The sequence below is a fragment of the Rhinoraja longicauda genome, chromosome 3 (assembly GCF_053455715.1).
Source record: "Rhinoraja longicauda isolate Sanriku21f chromosome 3, sRhiLon1.1, whole genome shotgun sequence".
NCBI lineage: Eukaryota > Metazoa > Chordata > Chondrichthyes > Rajiformes > Arhynchobatidae > Rhinoraja > Rhinoraja longicauda.
In genome coordinates, this window is record NC_135955.1 from 27,431,513 (window position 1) to 27,451,475 (window position 19,963).

A 19,963-nucleotide genomic window follows, 5' to 3' on the forward strand; every position below is an offset into this window, starting at 1 on the left:
GATGGCCCAGTCTACGTTTGGTCTCGCTGATTTATGAGTCCACACCTGGAACAACGGATACAGTAGATGAGGTTGGAGGAGGTGCAAGTGAACCTCTGCCTAACCTGAAAGAACTGTCGGGGTCCCTGGACAGAGTCGAGGGAGGAGGTAGAGGGACAGGTGTTGCATCCCCTGTGGTTGCAGGGGAAGGTACCTGGGGAGGGGGTGGTTTGGGGAGGAAGGGATGAGTCAACCCGGGAGTTGCAAAGGGACTGACAGCCTTCGTCTAAATGTTTAGCTGAAACAGGAGATGACCAATAATTACTAGCATTGTCGAAGACACCCACATGGAATAAATCAGTGAAACATAGTTATTCCCCACCCCTTCTTACTCTGAATTTGCAAATGCTTTGCCTTTCATCTAAACTCTGTGACAGGCCTCACCGTCGACCCATTGAAATGAACCAACGTCCTCACAAACTTAACAGTGATCTTCAATGCAGTGGCAATCCATCACCATTATTCCTTCTGTCTTTACAGTGATGGTCGAACCGTTGCCATCAAGAAGATAAAGAAGAGAAGTTTCACCCTTTCAAAGTCCATTCGCAAAGAGGTGAAGCATATCCGGTGGGTTGCAAACAGCGCATTTCTGTTTCAATTGACAGGGCTCGGTCACCTGGGCAAATCCACACGTTAAGTTATTTTTGGGTAGTCTACACATTCCTGTGCAAGCACTCACCAACCTACGTTGGGTCTCATTTAATCCCCAAATTAATTTACTCCACCATCAGCTGCTGTGCCTTCAGCTTGTCTCCCTGAGCCTCTGGAATTCCCAGTCACTCCCAGTCATTATCTCCATTCCTCTAAAAAAAGACACAAAGTGCTGGAGTAACTCAGCATTCCATGTTCCATTTTCCAGAACATGGAACATGGAACATGCCTGCCCCATGTTCTCAGGCAACAAACCTGGGGAACATGGATAGGTAATGTTTTGGGTCATAGTCATACAGCCTGGAAACAGGCCCTGCATCCCAACTTCCCCATGCTGACCAATAAGTTTCATCTACACTAGTCCCATCTGCCTGCGTTTGGCCCATATCCTTCTAAACCTATTTTATCCATATCCTTCTAAACATATCCAATCCATGTACCTGTCCAAATATTTTTTAAATGTTATGATGGTACCTGCCTCAACTACCTCCTTTGCCAGCTCATTCCACATACCTACCACATTTTGTGTAAAAAGAAACGCCCTTCAGTTTCTTATTAAATCTTTTCCCCCTCACCTTAAGCCCCTATGTCTTCTGGTTCTTGATTCCCATACTCTGGGTAAAAGACTTTGTGCATTTACCCTTTCTATTCTTCTCATGATATTATACACCTCTATAAGATCCTCCTGTGTTCCAAAGGATAACATCCTAGTCCGCTCAACCCCTCCTTCTAGCTCAGGCCCTCAAGTCCTGGCAACATCCTCATAACTCTTCTCTGCACCCTTTCCAACTTAACATCTTTCCTATAACAGGGTGACCAAAACTGAACGCACAACTCTAAATGTGGCCCCACCAATTTCTTCTACAGGACAAAGGAAGCTCCCAACCTGAAACATTACCAATCCATGTTCTCCAGGGATACTGCTTGAGTTGAGTTACTCCAGCACTTTGTGCCCTTTTTTTGTTGTAAACCAGCACCTTCAGTTGCTTGTTTCTACATCTTCATACTTCTTTTTACTTCTTTAAGACTCCTTAGCTTCTTCCTGGTTGACCAAGTTTTTGGTCAGCTGACCAAATATTTCCACATTTGCTTTGGTGGACAATGTTTGATGACACTCATCTTCTCGGCTTTGGGATTCTTCACTAAATGAAAGGCATCTTATAACTGGAAACAGCAACAGTTTTTGAAGATGCTCTTGCCATTCTGCTATGCCGCTGGTGTTGAAAGAAGGCCACTTGGCCCTCTTATTCTGAGGTGTTTGGAAGAGCCCAGGGCAGTGGTGGAAAGACCCTTGATGGATTTGAGTTTGCTAGAGCTTCAAAAGATCAATGGTTGGTATTCCATTAGGGTTAAAGACAAAGTTTTTAATGTTTCATGGGCATTCTAAAACAAGCTCCAACTGAGACAAAATGAAGCTGGAGAGAGGGATAACTTTCTTGAACATCATTATAACTGTGACGGTGGCTTCCTATCCATTCCAACAGCCGAGAATCCCAGCATCTAAGAAAATTGATGCAGTAGACACAGTTTATATGAATTTTAGTAATGGGTTGACAAATTAGGCTAATCTATGTACTTAAGGCACGTCATGTGGGCAAACTGAGTCCAAAACAAGCTTTGTGCTGGGAAGCATAGGGTAATGGTGGATGATGTTTCTCGGGCTAGAAGCATGAACAAGTGGTGTACCATTGCGATAGGTGCTGGGACCTTTGTTATTCAAAATATACATAAATGACCTGGAAGAGAATGTCAAGGATATAATTAGAACATTTGCAGATGACACGATAACTGATAGAATTGTAGACAGCAAAGAAGATTGTCTGAGGATACACTTGTATCCTGACAGATACTGATAGAGATCAGCTGGAATGTTAAGCAAAGCAGTGGCAGATGGAAGTTAATCTAGACAAGTGTGAGGTAATGTCTCAGGGATGTACAGGGAGAAATTAGAGTGCAATTCCATAGCTCCATGGAAGTGGTGACACAAGGGGACAGAATGGTGAAAAGGCACTTGGTATGCTCGTCTTCACAGGCCCACACATTGAGTGGAAGAGTTGGGAAGTCATGTTACAATTGGACTAAAGATGCACTCTAGATGGTGTGGTTGCCACATTGCAGGAAAGGTTGTGGGAAAACTAGGGAGACTGCAGAAGAAATTCACTAGTATCGCCCGGAATGGTGGAGAGATTAGTCTGGGTTTATTCTCACTGGAACATAGGAAGCTGAGGAGTGACCTTATTGAGGTTTATAAAATGATGAGGTGCATAGGTAGGATAGTCAGAGTGTTTCACCCAGGGCAAAGGAGTCTGGAGCTAGAGGGCACGGGTTTAAGCTGAGAGGGGAGGAATTTAAAGGAGATCTGCGGGCGAGTTTTTTTACAAAAGAGGATGGTGAATATCTGGAACAAGCTACAAGATGGAGGTGGAGGAAAGTACAATTACATAATTTGAAAGACATTTGGACAGATACGGATGGGAAAGGCCAGAGGAATATTGGCGTAATTCAGGCAAATGGAATCAGCTAAGATAGGCAAGACTGTTGGCATGGATGGAGGTGAGTGAAATAACCCATTTCTGTGCTGTACATTTCCATGATTCTATGAACATCCAGCAAATGACACAAATATTGGAGGTCAGGCTGAATGTGGTTATCTTGCAAGTTAACATATTGTGCATGGCATGGTATCATGCTCGCTTTGTCAGAAAAAGGTCTACTCACAACCTTCGGTGTGAGTAACATTTTGATCAAACTAATTTCTGGAAATCCAGGTGCAATTAATGCCTTTCCATTAGTCAATCAAACCACTTATATCTGTTCATCTAAAAGCTACAGTACAATTGGATCAAATGTGTAATGCTGAGACTTGAGCATTGATCCACACTGTGCTGAGGGAGTGCTCCATGTCCTTTGGGTGAGATGTTGGCCCATCTGTGTTCTCAAGTGGACCACTGATCCGAAGAAGAACAGAGAAGGTTCTCCATAGGTCCTGATCAATATGTACCCCTCAATCAACAATTAGAAACAAATGTGTAGAAAGGAACTGCAAACGCTACTTTAAACCGAAGATAAGCACAAAATGCTGGAGTAACTCAGCGGGACAGGCTGCATCTCTGGAACAAATGATCTGGCCAATATCACTTTGCTGTTTGTGGGATCTTGCTGTGTGGGTATATGAGTAAACATGCTTCCTACTTTACAGCAGTGATCACACTTCAAAAGATGCTTCGTTGCCTGTAAGGTATATTGCAAAGTCCTGAGGTGGTGAAAGGTGCTATTGAAATGCATAGTTTTTCTTTCCAACATACAAGTCTTCTGGTATTAGGAAGTGAAAGAAGCTTTACACTCTGTGCGTGTGTTTGGATTTGACAGGGAACTTGATCATCCAAACCTCTGCAAGTTTATTGGTGGCTGCACTGAACTTCCAAATGTGGCATTAATAACAGAATACTGCCCGAAAGGCAGCTTGAACGATGTCTTGCTCAACGAGGACATCCCCTTGAATTGGGGCTTCAGGTATGGATCGAACACAAAGTATTATTCCACTCTCTGATCATTTCTCCCCATTCCCCTTCTCCTTGCGTCTTTAAGTTAATATGTTTGATCAGCCTGCAGTGACAGATGTGGACTATGACAGTTTGAATTCTGCATTTATCATAACTAAGCCCATTTCTGTCTAAACTCAGTGTCCACACTCTCTCCTTCACACACACCAGGCACACCAGTCTCACGCACACTTACACATACACCAACCAGTCTCACGCATGCGCGCAGATTCACACACCAGTGTCCACACTCTCTTTCACACATACCAGTGTTTCACACACACCTACACACCCCGGACTCTCTCTCCCACTTTCCCCCTCTCCCTCCCTCTCTCTCATCCCTTCCCTCACCTCTCATTCACATGAACACACAAATACACGCGCACACACATGGACACACTGAGACACGCACTCAAGACACACTCACTCATTCTCACTCACACCAGTCACAACTCTAATGCAGGACTGAGGGAGAGCCAAATTATTGGAAGTGCTTCCACAGGAATTTATACCAGGCAGTTTCGGTAATCTTTTTTCTGTAGCAGAATCTCAGTGTATTATGCTTTACCTTGGATATTCACTGCTTTTGCCTCTGGTGGAATAAAATTTGGAGGCAGGGCAGCACACAGTGACGTGACTATGTAATGCTTCCATTGCTTCCAACTGAGAGTGAATTTCAAAGCAAGAGTACTTCAGGTGAGATATTAATCAGAGTCTGTGAATGCCCCCTGAGAAGAAATGAACATGGAGTTGGAGAGGGTGAGACGCTGTACAGAAATGACAGGTAAGCTGAGTCAGTGTAATGTTTGGAGGATGTGGGACACCGCTGGTGCCTCTGGCTGCTACAACTGTGGAAAGTGTGTCTGGGTTCAGCTCCTGAAGGACAGTGTTGGGGAACTGGAGGGACAACTGGATGACCTCAGGATCATCTGAGAAAACGAGACTTTCTTGGACAAAACCTTCAGCGAGATTGTTACACCGAAGGTACCGGAAGAGAGAAGGTGGGTGACGGTGAGGAAGCTTGGAGTACAAGAGACCCCGGGGGTTGTACCTCTTGAAAACTGGTTCACCCTCTTGGCAGCAGTCGGGGCAGAAGACACTGTCAGTCTGAGCGGCAGACAAGTCTGCGAGGCAAAACATGGCGCTGAGGCAAAGTCGAAGAGACCAAGTCAAGTCAAGTCAAGTCAATTTATTTGTATAGCACATTTAAAAACAACCCACGTTGACCAAAGTGCTGCACATCTGACTAGGAAAAAAAAAGAAACATACAGTAACGTCAGGCAGAGCCGTGGTAGTAGGGGACTCCATCGTGAGAGGTAAAGACAGGGGTTTCTGCGGCAATAGGCGGGATTCAAGGATGGTGTGTGGCCTCCCTGGTGCCAGGATCCAAGACGTCACGGACCGAGTGCAGAGCATCCTCAAGGATGAAGGTGAGCAGCCAGAAGTGGTAGTGCATGTCGGCACAAATGACGTCGGGAAGAAGAGGAAAGAGATTCTGCAGCGTGACTTTAGAGATCTCGGAAGAAGGCTGAAAGCAGGACCTCCAGGGTGGTTATCTCTGGTTTGCTTCCAGTTCCTCGTGCTGGTGAGGGCAGGAACAAGGAGATAGGATCTGAATGTGTGGCTGAGGAGCTGGTGCAGGGGGCAAGGATTTAGATTCTTAGACCACTGGGATCTGTTTTGGGGTAAGGGTGGATTGTACAAAAGGGACAGGTTGCACCTCAACAGGTGGGGGACCAGCATTCTGGCAGGCAGGTTTGCCACTGTTACACGGGTGGTTTTAAACTAAATAATGGGGGGGGGGGGGGTCAAATGGGATAGACAAGGATGTAATTAAAGGGAAAGAGAGTATAGGAAAAGTTATGAAAGACCCCAGAATTAACGGGACAGAAAGCTCACGAAGGGATTGGAGAGTAAGGCCAAGTGTAATAGGAACCGATGTGGAAGGTGAGATGAGTAAAGGATGAAAAGTATTATATATGAATGCGAAAAGTATAAGAAGTAAAGTGGATGAGATTGAGGCTCAGTTAGAGATTGGTAGATATGACTGTGGGGATTACAGAGACGTGGCTGCAGGAGGATCGGGACTGGGAACTGAATATTCAGGGTTATACGTCCTATACAAAGGACAGGCAGGTGGGCAGAGGAGGTGGGATAGCTCTGTTGGTGAGGGATGAAATTCAGTCCCTTGCGAGGGGTGACTTAGAGACTGACGATGTAAAGTCACTGGATAGAGTTGAGAGATTGTAAAGGTAAGAAGACATTAATGGGAGTTATCTACAGGCCCCCAAACAGTAGCCCGGATATAGGGTGTAAGTTACAGCAGGATGACACAAAGCTGGGTGGCAGTGTGAACTGCGAAGAGGATGTTAGGAGGTTGCAGGGTGACTTGGACAGGTTGAGTGAGTGGGCAGATGCAGTAGAATGTAGATAAATGTGAGGTATCCACTTTGGCGGCAAAAACAAAGAGGCAGATTATTATCTCAATGGCGTCATATTAGGCAAAGGAGAAGTGCAATGAGACCTGGGTGTCCTTGTACACCAGTAACTGAAAGTAAACGTGCAGGTACAGCAAGCAGTGAAAAAAGCTAATGGCATGTTGACCTTCATAACAAGTCGATTTGAGTATAGGAGCAAAGAGGTCCTTCTGTGGTTGTATAGGGCCCTGGTGAGACCACATCTGGAGCATTGTGTGCAGTTTTGGTCTCCTAATTTGAGGAAGGACATCTTTGCTATTGAGGCAGTGCAGTGTAGGTTCACGAGGTTAATCCCTGGGATGGCGGGACTGTCATATGAGGAAAGATTGGAAAGACTGGGCTTGTATTCACTAGAGTTTAGAAGGATGAGAGGGGATCTTATGGAGCTGTATAAAATTATAAAAGGACCGGACAGGCTAGATGCAGAAAAAATGTTCCCAATGTTGGGGAGTCCAGAACTAGAGACCACAGTCTAAGAATAAAGGGGAGGCCATTTAAAACTGAGGTGAGATGAAACTTTTTCACCCAGAGAGTTGTGAATTTGTGGAATTCTCTGCCACAGAGGGCAGTGGAGGCCAATTCACTGGAGGAATTTAAAAGAGAGTTAGATAGAGCTCTCGGGGCTAATGGAATCAAGGGATATGGGGAGAAGGCAGGCACAGGTTACTGATTGTGGATGATCAGCCATGATCACAATGAATGGTGGTGCTGGCTCGAAGGGCCTAATGGTCTCCTCCTGCACTTATTTTCTATGTTTCTATGGAGTTATCACTGGAGTCTGAGCCAATGTTTATCCTTCAGCAACTATATTTTACATTAATTATCCAGTATTCAACACAACACTGTGGAGACTTGCTGGCATAAACATGCTGCTGTTGCCTTCATTTCAAATGTGACTGCACTTCAAAAAATGCTTTATTGATGTGCTTCACGGTATGGTCAAAAGTGAGAAGGTTCACTGGTAATTGCAGAATGTAGCCCCAGCATCTGATGGTTGCTTTGTGCAACAATAAAGTTTATGCAAAATTAGCATTACACAACAAAAGCTGCGCTGGTGCATACTTTGTCAAGTCAAGTCAAGTCAAATTTATTTGTCACATACACATACACGATGTGCAGTGAAATGAAAGTGGCAATGCCTGCGGGTTGTGCACAAAAAGAATTACAGTTACAGCATATAAATAAAGTTAATAAGTTACTATTAGTGTCAACAAAAATTTAGTCTCTGGGGTTATAAAAGTTGACAGTCCTGATGGCCTGTGGGAAGAAGCTCCGTCTCATCCTCTCCTTTTTCACAGCGTGACAGCGGAGGCGTTTGCCTGATCGTAGCATCTGGAACAGTCCGTTACTGGGGTGACAGGGGTCCCTCATGATCTTACTTGCTCTGGATCTGCACCTCCTGATGTATAGGTCCTGCAGGGGGATGAGTGTAGTTCCCATGGTGCGTTCTGCCGAACGCACTACTCTCTGCAGGGCCATCCTGTCCTGGGCAGAGCTGTTCCCAAACCAGACTGTAATGTAAAACAAGCACAGTGATATGTTCATGAAGCACAGTGATATGTTCATGAAGACATTGGACTGAGTTTGAAGAGTCTTCTCATTCCTTCAGGCAGTGCGGCATTTATTGCCCATGCTAATGACCGCTGCACTGCTGCCCCCCCCAGGCCATTTTGGAGAACATACTGTGATCCTGGAGGTACGTACTGGCTTGGTGGGAAATGGACAAAACATACACTTCCCTAAAAGACAGTGAATTAGATAGGTTTTGCAGTAGTCCAGAGGTTTTCCAATCACCTTTGCTGCTACTAATTTCTTATTGCACATTTTTAAAATTAACTGGGTTTCCATTTCTCCACTGCTTTGATGGGTTTTGATGCGTCTCTAGATTATTAATCTAGGCTGCTGGATAACTAGTCCATAACCCACACCACCAGCAGGACAATGAAACAGCTAGGAGAATTGATAGAATTGTGTTAGAAACCTTTCTCAGTTTCTGAACAAATGTTGGGTAACAGAATGTGTTTTTGCCCCAGATTCTCTTTTGCGACTGACATTGCCAGAGGGATGGCCTATCTTCACCAACGTAGGATTTACCACGGCCGGCTAAAGTCTACCAACGCAGTGATCGATGATCGGTGGGTTTGCAAACTTGCAGGTAAGCATTGGCCATTCATTGTGAGAAATAGATGGATAATGGGCTACCGAGCACATGTCAGCCCTGAATATGCTTTTAATGGAGTTACACAGGACAGAAAAAGCCCACTCCACATATCACAGCAGGGTCTGCACTTTGAAAGACCCATTGATTTGGTCCAATTCCACAACTCTTTTCCCATGCCACTGTAAATATTTTTTTTTCATTGGTAGGTCCACATCCCTCAAAAAGTTTAATATTGAATCAGCTTTACTGCATTTTCAGGCAGCACGTCCCAGATTATTTGTTCATGTTGCAGCTTTATAAAACTTGTTAGGCCGTAATTGGGGAAATGTGTGCAGTTTTGGTTGCCCGATCACACGATGTATGTGGAGGGTTTGGAGAGGGTGCAGAAGAAGTTTACCAGAATGCCACCTGGATTAGAGGGTGTTAGGGTTAACGAGAGATTGGACAACTTGGAGTGCTTTCCCTCGAGCATCAGAGGTTGATAGGATAGCAGTGTATCAAATTTTGAGAGGCATAGATCGGGTAGACAGTCAGAACTTTTCTCCCAGGGTGGAATTGTCAAAGATTAGAGGGCATAGTTTGAAAGTCAGAGGGGAACATTTAAAGGAGATGTGTGGGGCAAGCTGTTTATGCAGAGCAATGGATGCCTGGAATGCATTGCCCAGGGTGTAGATGGAAGCAGAGAGTAGTGGCATTTTGGAGGCCTTTAGATAGGCACATGGATATGCAGGGAATGGGATGATACGGATCACATCCAGGCAGAGGAGATTAGTTGAACTTGGTATCATCTTCGACACAGACATTGTGGGCCAAAGGGCTTATTCCTGTGCTATATAGTTCTATGTTCTATCACCACAATTCCTACTTAAAGAAAAAAATTCATATGTTATCCCTTAGATCTGTGTCATTTGATGATGTTTCCTGTTTTTTCCACCAGACTTCTGCTTGCCAATTTACAGGAAAGAGGACATTTTTGACCCCCCTACAACCTACTGTCAGCGTTTGAATGAAGTATACTTACCCCCTGAGGCCCAGGTGGCATCAAACTTTGACCCCACCCCTGCTGCTGATGTTTACAGGTAAACAGCAGAATAATTTCAGTGAACGTCAAGTCACGTCTCAGTGGGTGGCACTCCTTTGCATTAGAAAGTTCAAGTCCTGCCCAAGCTTTAATTATTTTAATTTTTTTAGGTTTATAATGCCAAGCTGAATCCAATGCCACCTTTTGGTCATCATCCCATGATGTAGAGAAATCCACCCTGATACTGCGTGTAGATAGGTGGAGGCAATGGCCTTCAGATGAGACATTGGTCAGTTGTCCCAATTAGTCCCAAGACTCCATACAAAGAAAAGATGACTTCTCTTAAGTATAATGGCCAAATTACTGAAGGTTTTGTTGCTCAGGTGGTCTACCATTTAGTGACCCGTCAGAGGGGCGTAGACAACATATGCTTCACACCAGCAGGCAGTAACCTTTCCCCTTCTGCTTGTTCATCTGGTGGCCAATGATGAGAGTGATGAAGTCCAACTGTGGAGAGGAAGAGGACAATTATTATGAGGCAATTTCCTCTCCAATTTTTACTTCTCCTAACACCGTTTCCGGAAGTTGTTCCCATTTCCTGGCCCCTGTGTGTGAGTTTGATGTGTGTACCACCTGAATGGTGACTGCAGTATTTGATCTCCTGTGCCCGGTTTGTGCACTGGGAGATGGGAAGTTTGGACCCTGCCTGAGCTGGGACACATCATTACCACTTGGAGGTGCTTCGAACTAAACCAAATGTACCAAAGATTAAGATTATGATAGAAGGCAAAAGGAGTCTCAACTCAATAGTCCAGAATTGAAGCTTAGCAACAGTATTTGAGCTTATTATTGTTAAAGGAATATGTTTTGGTTTTTTTTACAGCTACGCGATCATTCTACTGCAAATTGCAACTAGAAGTGACCCTATGCCGGTAAGTTTATTTTAAAAAGCCAGGCAGACTGCAAAGCTACTCTTCAATGAGAATCCTGCAACAAGCTGTTTGATACTCATATTTCTGTAAGCAGCATCAGACCAGAGGAGGCCAGGCAACCATGTCTGATCTAGAACACAAAATAAGGGAGAGTACAACACAGGAACAGGCCTTTCACCCACAATGATATGATTCTATTTTTTTCATTGTGGGCTGATTTTTCCACCTTGGCGCTCAACGTATTAACTGATCTAACATCTGCGTTTTTACATTTTCTGTTGACTCCTGGCTTCAGCTGCTAGTTGAGTTTGGTAATGGGGTGGAGGGGGTGGGAGAGAGGTGAGTTCCACATTACCACTTTCACATCTGTGAGGAATTGCTCCCCTTCGCCTATCATGACTGAGAGCGATTTTTTTACGTGAGAATTTGCTGGATTTTTTATGTGAGAATTTGCTGTATTATTTTGAACATCCCAGAAGAGGAAATAGAGTTTTCTACCTACCTGGTCAGGTCTTTTAAAAACCTCCCTTATTCTCGATACCTGATGGATACAACACTGGTCTGTCCAATCTCTTCTCATTACCTAAACCCTTCAGCTCCAATATCATTTGCGTATATGTAGTCATTGATAACTTGAACAAACTTTCATTCTCTCAAATCTGTTCCAAAACATTCTTTGGAGAAGGATAAATGCAGATAAATTTGACCATGGTGTTATTTTCTAAGCAATTCGCTTAGCTATTTGCTAAATTTGACCCTTCCATATGAGTTGAAAGATCAGCACTAGTAAAGCTGAACACATAATTCATGAATGAAACCATGGCTACGGGAAGAATGGTCACTGAAGCATCTGTTGTCAGAAAACAAAAGAGAAGATTTTATTATTTGGTTTACGTAAGATGGAGATAATTACCCTCCTGGAATATTTCATTTAAAGGGCAGAAAATCCAGCAAATTTGCACATAAAAATAGAAACAGGAGTAGACCTTCAGCCCTTTGAGCCTGTGTCACCATTCAATAAGACCATTGCTGTTCCTCTAACTCATCTCTAGATTCCTGCCTGATCTCATATCCTGTAATTCCCTCAGTATCCACAGTCCATCAGTTTCATCCCTGAACATATCCAATGACAAAACAACACAACCTTCCGGGAAAGTGAATTCACGCCCATCTGAGTCAGGAAATTACTCAGTATATCAGACTTAAATAACCCACCTCCAATCATGTGGCCTAGAGCTGTGAACTTTCCAAAGATGATGGACTACACCTCTCATCTTGAGACCCACATCTGCTTCAAATTTCCCACCATTTGTATAATTACCTTCCAGCAAATTTGTAATCCCTCAGGATTACCCTTGGGATTTTTTCTTTTGCAGTTATTGATAACTCAGGCCATTTTTGGCGTCATTCCTTTGCATAATACGCTTTCACTTTGTTGGTTCACCTCGTGCTCTTAGACACCACATGCCTCAGTGACACCGACTGCATCTCCACGTACCAACAGTGGGCCAATGGCTGACTCTGGCTCCTATTTTTTATGTGAGAATTTGCTGAATTTTCTGCCTGTTAATTGGAGCATCTCCCAAGAGGGTAATTACCTCCATCTCACTTAGCCAACCAAGAAAATCTTGAAGAAACAGGTAAGTCTGATGAAGGGTCCCAACCCAAAACATCAATCTGAAGAGGGATCCCGACACAAAATGTCACCTACCATGTTCTCCAGAGATGCTTCCTGACCCGCTGAGTTACTCCAGCACTTTGTGTCTTTCTTTTTGTAAACCAGCATCTGCCGTTCTTGTTTCAAAGGAAATTTTCTCTTTTGATTTCTGGCAACTGATGTCCAGTCACCATTTTTGGGGTAACCGTGATTTAATTCATGAGTTAAGTGTTCAACTTTATTTGTGCTAATCTGTCATCTCATAAGGAGGGTCACGTCCAATGCAAAATGCAGTTTAATGCAGAGTCGGCTGTACTTTTTAAGAAGGCTCCATTCCGTCAATGTCTGCAGTAATCGGTGGTAGCCAGTGCCATCTTCTATGCTGTCATGTCCTGGGGCAGCACGCTAATAGAATGAACAAACTCATCAGGAAAGTTGGCTCTAGCCTGGGGGCGGAGTTGGATTCATGGGAGGTGGTCTTGGAGGGGAGGATGCTCCTCAAACTGCGGAGCATCCTGGACAATACTGCTCACCCGTTCCACGACACACTGGTCAACCTGAGGAGCACCTTCAGCAACAGACAAGATGCAGGACAGAACACCACAGGAAACCCTTCATCCCTGTGGCTATCAAACTGTACAACTCTTACCCCTTCTGTCATGGGGTAGACTGTTACTGACACTGACTCCCTCCCCCCCTCCCCCAATCTTTCCACATCCCCAATCATTTCCACTCATCACTTTAATTTCATGTTTCATGTATTTTGTGTTTTTATGACTGTTGGCAGATTAATTTCCCTCTTGGGATAAATAAAGTTCTATCGTATCGTATCGTATCGTATTGTATAATGCAGACTGGCCTCCTCACTGCCCACAGTTCACCAGAATAGTCACTGGATGTTGGGCTTATCACAGCACTTCCCTTCAGACTTTGCTATTTTATCTTGCCATGATGGTTGTCCATGGATCTATTTATCAATAGACAATCGGTGCAGGAGGAGGCCATTTGGCCCTTTGAGCCAGCACCGCCGGCTCGAAGATCCTTTTGGCCTTTATATCCCAGGTCTATTTTTGTTTTAATTACGTCATTAAACTGGAAAGAATGCAGAGAAGATTTCTGTGGAGAGAAGGTTGTCCGAGTTTGAGGGGAGGTGAGTGGCTCTTTATCTCAACCCCTTCATCAGTGGGTTGAGAATCAGGGCCTTCAGCCGATTTCAAAGTAGACATCAAGGAAACTCTGACTTGTCTTTTAAACAAAATGATTGTGTTTACATTAATGTTCAACTTGTGTCCTTGAATTATACTCCAGAGAGAAGATGGAAATTTGGCTGAATTTGGGAGGTGTCCACCTTTGCCAGAATTAATAAGTGGAAAATCAGAAAATGCTTGTCCTTGTCCCTCTGAATATGTGATGGTAAGTGAGCCAGTACACCAGGAAAAGCCACGTTTGCAGCATATCTGGGAATTAGCAGATGGCCTTGCAGGTAAAGTGATGCTTTGTTTACAAACATATTTTCTGTTTGTTGCTCCACAGCTGATTAGAAAATGCCGAGCACAGACTCCAACTCACCGACCCTCCTTTGAACAAGTCAATAAGTACCTGCACAAGATCAATCCCAACAAAGTCAGCCCTGTGGACATGATGATGACTCTGGTACAGATGGAAATAATTGCAAACACCATTATCCTTTATAACTGGAGCTGCAAAACTCCAAAGATATATTTTGCTTGTATTTTACTTTATATTATATCGACAGATCATTCCATCCAGCTGCTCTGTGCTGGTCTTTATGCTCCATGCAGGCTAATTCCCACCCCTCCTCATCTCATCCTCCCAACTTATCCTTTTATTTCTGTCTCCATTCTCCAGTGGAACCCCTGCCCATTCCTCTTTTACTGATAACAGCTGTTCAGAAGCTCTCCTTGCTGCCCTCCCTCATTCTGCTCTCAATAAACTTTCAGCTCATTCAAAACTCTATTGCCCATCACGCACCAGTCCCCATTTATTAAATACCCTGTGTTCGCTGATGTAGGTCGGCTCCTAGCTAAACTCCATCTGGATTCTAACTTTCTCATCCTTGTTTTCAAATGCCTGTAAACTCTCCAATCTTCTGGCACTACTGAGCTTCTCTGCTTCAGGCTTCATGCTCATCTGGATTGAATTGTTCCATCATTGGCAGCTGTGCCTTCAGCTACTAGGGGCAGAAGTTCCATAATTTCCTCTCTATACCTTTCCGTCTCTCTCCTACATTAAGCTGTTCCAGAGAATCCTTATTTACCAAGTACAGCAGAGGAACAAGGCCTTCGGGCTACAATGGCCACACCGACCATAATGACAGTCCAGCTAATCCCACCCCCCTGCATATGGTCTGTATCCCTCTATCCCCTGTCTGTCTTCTAAATACCTCTTAAACCTTGCTATAGTATCTGCTTTCACTGTTTCCACCACGTTCCCTGGCAGCGTGTTCCAGGCACTTACCACTCTCTGTATGTAAAAAAAATACCTTGCAGATAATCTTTAAACTTTTCCCCTCTCATCTTAAACCTATAACCTCCAGTATTCCACCTGGGGGGGGGAAATAATATCTATCCTATCCGTGTCTCACATAATGTAGTATCTGCAGATCATCCCTCAGCCTCTGACACTCCTGAGACAACAGCCTAAGTTTGCCCAACCTATCCTTTTAGCTAATACTCTCCAATCAAGGCAACACTGTGGTGAACCTCTTCTGCACCCTCTCCAAAGCCTCCACGTTCTTCTTATAGTGTGCCGATTGGAACTGCACATGATACTCCAACTGTGGCCTGACCAAGGTGTTACACCGCTACAGCATGACTTCCCAACCTTTATACTCAATACCCCAACTTACGCCTTCTTTAACACTCCATCTATTTGTGTTACGACTTTCAGGGAACTATGGAATAACTCATTTATATTTTTGTGTTTAAGATGGAGAAGTACAGCAAACATCTGGAAACATTGGTGGCTGAGAGGACTCAGGACTTGGTCCATGAGAAACAAAAAACTGACCGTTTGCTTTACAGTAAGTCCTTGAGAAAACCCATTCACATTCCTACACAAATGGAATCGAGATTATTAAATGTGATTTTAAAGGAAATCCTCCTCAATAGACATTATTCTGACTAAAGCAGATTATAGACCAGATTAAAATTAGAAATTATCAACAAACAGTTTTATGAGCTCAAATGACGCCCAATGATACCAATGTGTTCTCTATTCAATGAAAAGAATTAACTTAGGAATGTTAATATGGTTAGGACGCTGGGCTTTGTCTCGTATGAGAGTCATACACTTTATCACATTACATGCCTAGAAAGTAAAATAGTCATCTTGAATTCTCTTATTTTTCTCCTATGTACCTATAATCTAATAAACTCTATCTTAATTTATATACTAAGTACAATAGTTCAGCCAACACTGCTTGATTAAAATTTGAAGTAACAATTCTAAACCACTCAGAATGTAGTGGGGATTAGATTGGGTAGATGTGGGGAAATAGCATAAATGCGCGCAGTCTTTTACCCAGAGTAGGTGAATCAAGAACTAGGGGACATAGGTTTAAAGTGAGAGGGGAATGATTTAATAAGAACCTGAGGGGCAACGTTTTCCATACAGAGGGTGGTGGGTGTGTGGAATGAGCTGCCACAGGAGGTACAGTAGTTGAGATAGATACTATAATAGCATTTACGATATATTTGGGCAGGTACATGGATAGGAAAGGTTTAGATGGATATGGGCCAAACACAGGGAGCTGGGACTAGTGTAGATGAGGCATCTTGGTTGGCAAGGGCAAGTTGGGCTGAAGGGCCTGTTTCCATGCTGTATAACATTATGATTCTTAAATTTTTAGTTGATGGGTCACAGCTTCTAATCTTTAGAGGGCAGCAGAAGAAGAGGACATCGGTGACAGATTGGATTGTGTTTTGCATGTAGTTTATGAATGTATCTAAAATATTGTCCATTCCAGGTATGTTGCCAAAGCAGGTAGCTGATGATCTAAGGCAAGGAATCATTGCTCAGGCCCAGAACTACTCAAGTGCCACTATATTCTTCAGGTAAATATCTGTGTGATAAGTGTGGCAAATGCAGAAATTGAGGGAGGTGGTCAGAAATGAACTTAGTCTTCCAGGTGGCCACAGCTTGTAAACTACTGTGCAGGGATATTTAGAGAGCTTTGTAAAATGAGAAGGAATCTATAAAAATAACTAATGTATCCTCCGTGAACTTATGTATAAAAATAACTGTAGATGCTGCTACAAATCGAAGGTACCACGTGCACGAATAGCAAAGAGTCAGCAAGCTGCTACAGAGGTACGTACTTCAGTCTGCGAGACGAGAAACGTCATTGTACATTTATATACTTGCTGCCGTCATCAGCATCTCTTCCTGTTTGGCAAGCAAACAATCCTGACAATGTCAATGATGTATGAAAGGGATGTGCAGAGGGTGTGGAGGAGATTGATTGGAATTCCTATCTCTTGGAGTTGGGGAGGAGAGACTGGAGCTCTATGGAAAAGATTTAGCAGAGAGGTTTAAGATCATGGAGGATCTGGATTTGAAGGAAAGAAACTGTTCCAATTGGGGCATCTCTCAGGAGGCGGTGGTGGCAGAGCCCAGCGGGTGGGTGGAGCCTGCCTGGGTCTACTTGAAGGCTTCTCGCAGAGCCGTGCGGCAGAAGGCTGCAGCTGTGGACCGGGAACCCAGCCAGAGGCCTTTATCGAGGAGCCGTGATCTCTATGCTACCCCGAAAGCCTCCAAGGCTCGACGAACGGCCGAACCCACCCGCCAAGAGAAACAGAAACCAGGTCCCTGGGGATTTTAAAAGAAGCTATGGGAACCTGGGCTCCAGTCGGTGAAAAGGAGCAGTGGAACGAGGCTCCTGTGGACGTCCAGGGCCATTGTGTCAGAAGGAGCGCACGGATCAGCACTCATTGAGCCTGGTGATAATTCAAGTTCTTTACCTTCAGCCTGAATAACACACGTATACTGGATGGGTACATCAGATTGATTCCACAGTGGGGTTCTTCCCGTGAGGATCTCCAGACACAATACTAGTGTCTGAAAAGATCTCGACTGGGGAGAGGGGAAGAACCACTTTTCCACGATTGTTTACTTTTTTATACAGAAAGGAAAAAGGGGTGTGACAGAAAATAAATCAATGACCAATTACAATTCTAATACAATTCCCATGGTTACAGAGAAAACAAAATCATTAATACAGGTCACATGCTCAGAAACCAAACCATTAATATAGGTCACATGCTTTCGGGGAAACGCATCAATTTACCTAGAGTGGATTCAAAACTTTTCCTACTTTCACACACACCCATATAAGGAGTTGTTATTGAGAAAGAAACTTTATCTCTTATACACGAGCAATCTCACAGCTGCACGACCTTGCTTCTAACTGTTTTAATACACAGGCTCACACTGTCAGACAAGGGAGTAATTTAAGAACAAAGAACCCCTATACTCCTCTGTCTACTCCCTCTCACTCATAAAGGGACAAACACATTCCATTCCCAATGATGACATTTCTGCCACAAGCATCCATCTTACTGCTTTCTACTGAAAATAAGCATCCATTTTATATTAGCTAAAACAACAACAAAAGAAACCATCTTCAACAATCTACAACAAAATATCAATATCTCTAATTAACTATATCAGCTAATAGCATAGATTCTCACTGGTACCGAACTGTCAGGATTTCCAAATGGTTGAAAAATAGTGGTTTGTTTTTCAATTGAATTTAGATTCTTGAGGCCATTTCATTTAGACTTTGGGGCAGGCAATTCTGCACTAACTATTGGTTGTACTTTAAACAGAGCAAATAAAGCACATGGGAGGAATTCTAATCCAGTGTGGTTTTAACAAAGCATTTTACCTTGTTGCATTTTCATCTTCCATGAAGAGAATACTCATTGCGCTCTACTAAACATTCAAGAATTTTGCTAAACTGCATTTACTACATTTGCAACAAATAAATTATATTTACATAAAATATGGTTGTACTTAATAAATTCAGTGAGAAGGTCATTACAATAATATGGATGGTTCTGGTAGTAAGAAGGAGGGAAAAAAGGGAAATACTATAATTTTCACAGCACCATTCACAACCTGAGGTTAACCAGAAATGTGATGTAAACATTTCCCAAATCATTTTGCACACATAGTGCAAACAGCTATGTAGCAGTGAGCATTCCTTCTGCTTCCTTGGTGTTAGCTGTGGAATAAATATTGCCCTCAGACTCTGGGGAAACTTCCCTGATTATCTTCAAATGGTGTCACTTATGTCTACCCATGAGGGCAGATGTGTCCATCTATTTGGAGATATGAAAATCTCCAGGTATTGACAGAATTATAACGAAGTATAGTCTTATGTTCTGTCTTAATGTACGAGATGACAAGTAATCCATGTGACAAGTGTGGACATGTGATGTAATGCAAGATTGATGTCATTGTTTGCAATGTGATGCACATATGATCTACCAAAGATTACCAAATGAAAGATTAATACAGTCGCATTAAATTTCTTCCCACAGTATTTGAACTGGTGACACTAATTTTGTGTAAGATAAATGGGTTAACACAGCAGCAACTAGCCAGCTTTAACATTGAGGAAGGTCCCATAGGGGCAACATCAAACAGAAGTTGAAACTGAGCTGAATGCAGAGATATGGGAACTAGTGAGTAGAAGCTAAGAAGTAGGTTATGAGAAGTGCTTTGAGGGGGAAAAAAGAGAAGTAGAGAGGCAGTGGAAGGGGTGGAGGAGGTGTGGAGCATTCCATACCTCAGATCCTTAAAGCCAAACCCATCTCAACAATACCATTTTGTAGTGGTTCCCACACTCATGTCATTATATAAAGAGTTTTAAGTCACTTTTATGTATTTCCCTTTCTTTTTCATAGTGACATTGAAGGCTTCACACAGCTGTCAAGCATTAGTACACCATATCAAGTTGTAGAATTGTTAAATAAATTATACACAACCTTCGATGAAATCATAGACAATTATGATGTCTACAAGGTAGAAACGATAGGAGATGCATGTAAGTATAGCACAAAGATATTTGTTAATCAAAGTACTTGATTGCTTAATCTAAAGCAACTGTTGGGATAAAATTTGTTTGAGGTGATACACATGGGTTGTGGAATTTTGTTGTATATGCTCACAGAAATTTCCAAAATCAAGTTCCACTGAGTCACTGAGAGTGAGTTTTGGAAGTGGATTACAACGCACACTTCTGCCACTTAGTTTTGGTGACCTGTGGACTGCACCTTGCTTTAAAGAGGAACGTTAATGGAGTAAAATGGATCATGGCACTCCACAGAAGTGTCCTGAAATTCAATGTGACAGTTCACCACACAGTGCGGTAATGGGTCAAATGGTGCCAATGACCAGCGGTATTCCATAGAGAGGCATTAGTGAGCTGTGTTAGTCTGGGTGCTGTGGCCCTTCT

At 43.3% G+C, this 19,963-nt stretch overlaps 1 protein-coding gene across 1 annotated transcript in view; it reads left to right on the top strand.

The window, feature by feature from the left end:
• LOC144592235 (atrial natriuretic peptide receptor 1) overlaps positions 1-19,963 on the top strand; it is a 47,666-nt gene that overhangs the window by 20,149 nt on the left and 7,554 nt on the right. The window contains exons 10-19 of the mRNA XM_078396767.1: positions 520-606; positions 4,060-4,203; positions 8,743-8,864; positions 9,808-9,949; positions 10,775-10,823; positions 13,789-13,893; positions 14,014-14,133; positions 15,430-15,523; positions 16,469-16,556; positions 19,413-19,552. Of these exons, the coding sequence (XP_078252893.1) occupies positions 520-606; positions 4,060-4,203; positions 8,743-8,864; positions 9,808-9,949; positions 10,775-10,823; positions 13,789-13,893; positions 14,014-14,133; positions 15,430-15,523; positions 16,469-16,556; positions 19,413-19,552 (1,091 nt within the window). The remainder of the gene's footprint in view (positions 1-519; positions 607-4,059; positions 4,204-8,742; positions 8,865-9,807; positions 9,950-10,774; positions 10,824-13,788; positions 13,894-14,013; positions 14,134-15,429; positions 15,524-16,468; positions 16,557-19,412; positions 19,553-19,963) is intronic.